At 39.1% G+C, this 3,807-nt stretch overlaps 1 protein-coding gene across 1 annotated transcript in view; it reads left to right on the plus strand.

Annotated features, from left to right (window-relative positions):
- The window catches only part of vamp8 (vesicle-associated membrane protein 8 (endobrevin)), a 12,769-nt gene that overhangs the window by 4,751 nt on the left and 4,211 nt on the right, over window positions 1–3,807 (plus strand). The window contains 1 exon segment of the mRNA XM_013914117.1: window positions 2,911–2,935. Coding sequence (XP_013769571.1) covers window positions 2,911–2,935 — 25 coding nt within the window.

Genomic DNA, 3,807 nt, shown 5'->3' on the forward strand with positions numbered 1-3,807 from the left:
TTTTTTTTAAACACATCCTAAACCGCTGTGGAACATCAGTGGTCAATGGCAGTAAAACACTACCGGTATTTTTAAAGGTTGTTTCATAGCAGCACTGTCTACTCCTCTTTGTTAAACGGATTCACCATAAGCATTTATTTCATCCCAGCAAAGAGCGAGTCTCTCAAATTTTTGTAGTTGAAAAGAATCAAGCTGGATTATTCCAGTCTCATATTTTATGTTAGGTTTGTCTTGGATGTTGTCACTGGTGCACCTTTACAAAAGACAGCGTGTATAACGCAGAGTGATTTGGATCGACTGTGTCAGGTAATAAAATGGGTAATATCTGGATCCTTTTTGACACTAGAAAATTACCACAGAGATAACAGTTTTAGGTCACAGTATATTTAATGGGAGGATGAATTATGGAGTTGATTTTGACATCTGTCTGGCTTCTGGGCGATATTACGTAAGCTTCCAAAACCACTCTGGCCCATCAGGTAACTGGACCTCTGCTGGTGTCCTGTTTAAAATGACAGTGGAACATTAGAAGTGGATATTTTGGGTACTTTTGACCCTCTGTGATTTGGCTTTTTAATTTTTTTGGTTCATCCCACTGAAGACAAATCGGATTTGGATCTGGGGTACGAGGAGGCCAGGTGAACACCAGGAGCTCTTCCATATGTTCTGGAGCCATTCGTTATCAGCAACAAATGTTATTCACGTTACCTGTCAGAAGTTTGTTGTGGCTGATTGGTGTATTTCAGTCAAAATGCTTCCAGTTTTGTTACAGTCAAGACAACCTACATAAGAACGGTTTATTGAATTAATATACTTTGAATACTCTCTAAATGGTGTTTATGAAGTAAGCAATGAAAAGATTACAGTAAAGCCATCAAGTGTGTTGACATTAAATGAGCAGTCGGTTACTACACCACTGAAACAAGGGGTGTAGTTTTAAATTTGCATCGAACTCCTATTCGGACCGTAAAGTTTACCTGATAGCCTACAGCTGACTAGCCACCTGCAGGTATGCAGTGCAGAAACTCACAGCCTTTGGAGGGGAATTGCAATGTCAACCACCTCTACAACACTCCCCCTCTGGCCCGTGTCAGCCACAGTGGATGTTACAATACCAGTTTAGTTTCAAAGAGGTCAAAGGGCTTCTGGTGTGAGCTGTATAGAGTCGTCATATTCTCAGTGATGTGTATATTTGTAGACTTTAGCAGACCTCTCCATAAGTGCCTCTTCTGTAGAGGCTATTAATGTTACTTTTTTCTTATTTAATCAGAAGTGAATGAATAAAATCTGAATGTGATTTCTGTATAAATAAATTGTAACTGATTCTGTATACAACCCTAAAGTTTCATGATGAGGTAACAAAATCCCTGTTGGAAAAAATACTTTTTTCCCCTTTTTGGTCTCATCTCTTGATGCCTATAAACCACACTCTTGTTTCTGTAAGACATCTTCAGTGAGTCTGTTGCTGTGTTTAAGGATTTTTTCTACTGTGTGTAACTCTTGTAATTTAAAGCTCTTGAGGGTCTTATTCTGATGACTTACGGTATTTAATGGTTTTGACGGTCTGATAGAGAATAAATTGTATTTTTCTTCTGCTCTGTTGTCATGTCTTCTTCTGTGATCACAGTTTTGCCACAAGCTGGAGACAGATTGTGATCTAAGCTCCTGTTTCTCCTCAGTTCATTCTATCCTATTCTGCTCAGTAGTGTGTACACAATTTAAGTAGTGAGGAAAACGCACACGGTAGCACAGCGGTTAGCACTGTTGCCTCACAGCAAGAAGATCCTGAGTTCAATTCGACCATCAGCCTAGCATCTTTCTGTTTGGAGATTTTGTATGAGTTCCTCCCAGTGTTCCAAGACATATAGTTATTAGTGATAGGTTAATTAGTAACTAAATTGTATTATTGTAGGGTGTACCTTACAATATAAAGCGCTTTATATTGTAATGCCCTGAGTCTATGAGCCTTATGCCATGAGAAGTGAATTCCAGCCCAAACTTACTGTAAACTTACTAACCATCAATAAAGAGAAAACAAAAAAAAGAATCTATCACAGAAAATGTCTTTGAACTGAAAACAAAATAGCAAGATTGTGTTTAATGGACATAAAGCAGATTTCACAAGGTCGAGCAGACACTCACAGCTCTGACTGTCTTCATCCATTTACTGACTCCTCCACTAAATGGGACACGCCTTCGCCCCGGCATGTCTAATTAAATTCTTTATTTCCTTATTATAGACTATCTTCCATCATGGTTTCCCGACAAAGGCGCTTGCAGTATGCCACATTACCTGCCACATACCCGGCCGTAGTTGATAAGCATTTTTGAAGTCACATGTCTAATGAGACAAGTAAAGAGCAAAGGGAAAAAAATCTGTTCAGAGAAATGAATGTGAGTTTATCATTTCATAGCTGTGTAGGAGATCCTTGTCTTAAACTGTGGGGTCAGAGGTTACCTTGGTTACATGTGTTTCCTTTGGTGCAGGGTGGCATCACTGTATCGTCACAATGTTTTTCCAGACGATCGAGATTTCCATTACGACACCTTGAAATGCTGCAGATCTGTGACAAACTGACAACAGGCACAGCACGAACATGGCAGACATGGTAAGTGAATATTTAATACACTTTTATAAGCTGAATTCCCAGGAAGCAAACACGTTTGACTTAATCTGGCATAATTCTGAGAAAGTTTTTAGAATTCAGATACTTTGTATTATTTTAATCCTGAAAGTTAGGACTGCAGCCTGGCAGAGTTACAAGTTCAGTGTGCCAGTGTTTATCAGCAGTGATCACACAAACAACTGCGGTGCTTTCAGTCTCATATTGTGACAATCCCCCTTGACTCCTTGATCATCCTTCATTCCTCTCCTCACGTCAGAGGAAGCAAGAGTAGTTTTGGGTACAGTCATTTAAGAACATTTCATTATAAAGTGATGACAGATGACACTATCAAGATGACACCTGTGCATGCTCAATTATAGTTAGCCTTCTCTGTCCTCACAGGCGCATTTTGAAACAGATACATCCCTCAGCCGTTCTGAGATTGATTTCTGAGTCACAGGCAGGAACACAGAGGAGATGAGAAGCAGCAGAAGAGGGAAATTTAAAAAGCCCATTGTCCAGTTAATTATCTCTCCCACCCAAGAATACTGGAGTGCCATAAAGTACAGGCTGAATTGCTCATTATAGGAAATGACATAACTAGTTTCAGCAAAGTGAACAAACTATCATTGTAGTTTCCTTGTTTCAGTAATTTTATCATTTACAGTAAATGGTTCTAATCATCACAAGAACCCCTTTGCAAAAACAGTTTGATTCATTATAGCAGGAATGCAGTGGTTAGACTGGTTTTGCCAGTCCAATGCCTCATGTTACTGAAGCCTGCATGAACAGTTAGAGTGACTGATGTCATCAGTCATGGTGCTAGCAGCTGTAATACTTAATGCACTGTGCATTGTGTCTTGAACTAACGGACAACACCAAATTATGTTTTGGGGCCTAAAAGATGCTCTGCTACACCTTTACTGGAGCATTACCTTCACCATGTTTGACAGATTATGTGATGTGCTTCAAATCCAGAGCTCTGGAACAAGTTAAATTTTCATGTGTGCAAAGGATTTTTTTTTTCAGAATTGATCAGGTTATTGGCAAAGTCTAATCTGGATTTCTTGTTCTTAATTTTAACAAGTGGTTTATACAGTGTTGGAAATTCTTTGCAATCCCATTCATGATGGCATCTATGGATTGTAGACCTTCACAATGACATGCCTACTTCCTCCATTGTGTTTTTGACTTGAATGTT

This window comes from Pundamilia nyererei, unplaced genomic scaffold, assembly GCF_000239375.1.
Source record: "Pundamilia nyererei isolate P.nyererei 1_Seehausen unplaced genomic scaffold, PunNye1.0 scaffold00172, whole genome shotgun sequence".
NCBI classification, from domain to species: domain Eukaryota; kingdom Metazoa; phylum Chordata; class Actinopteri; order Cichliformes; family Cichlidae; genus Pundamilia; species Pundamilia nyererei.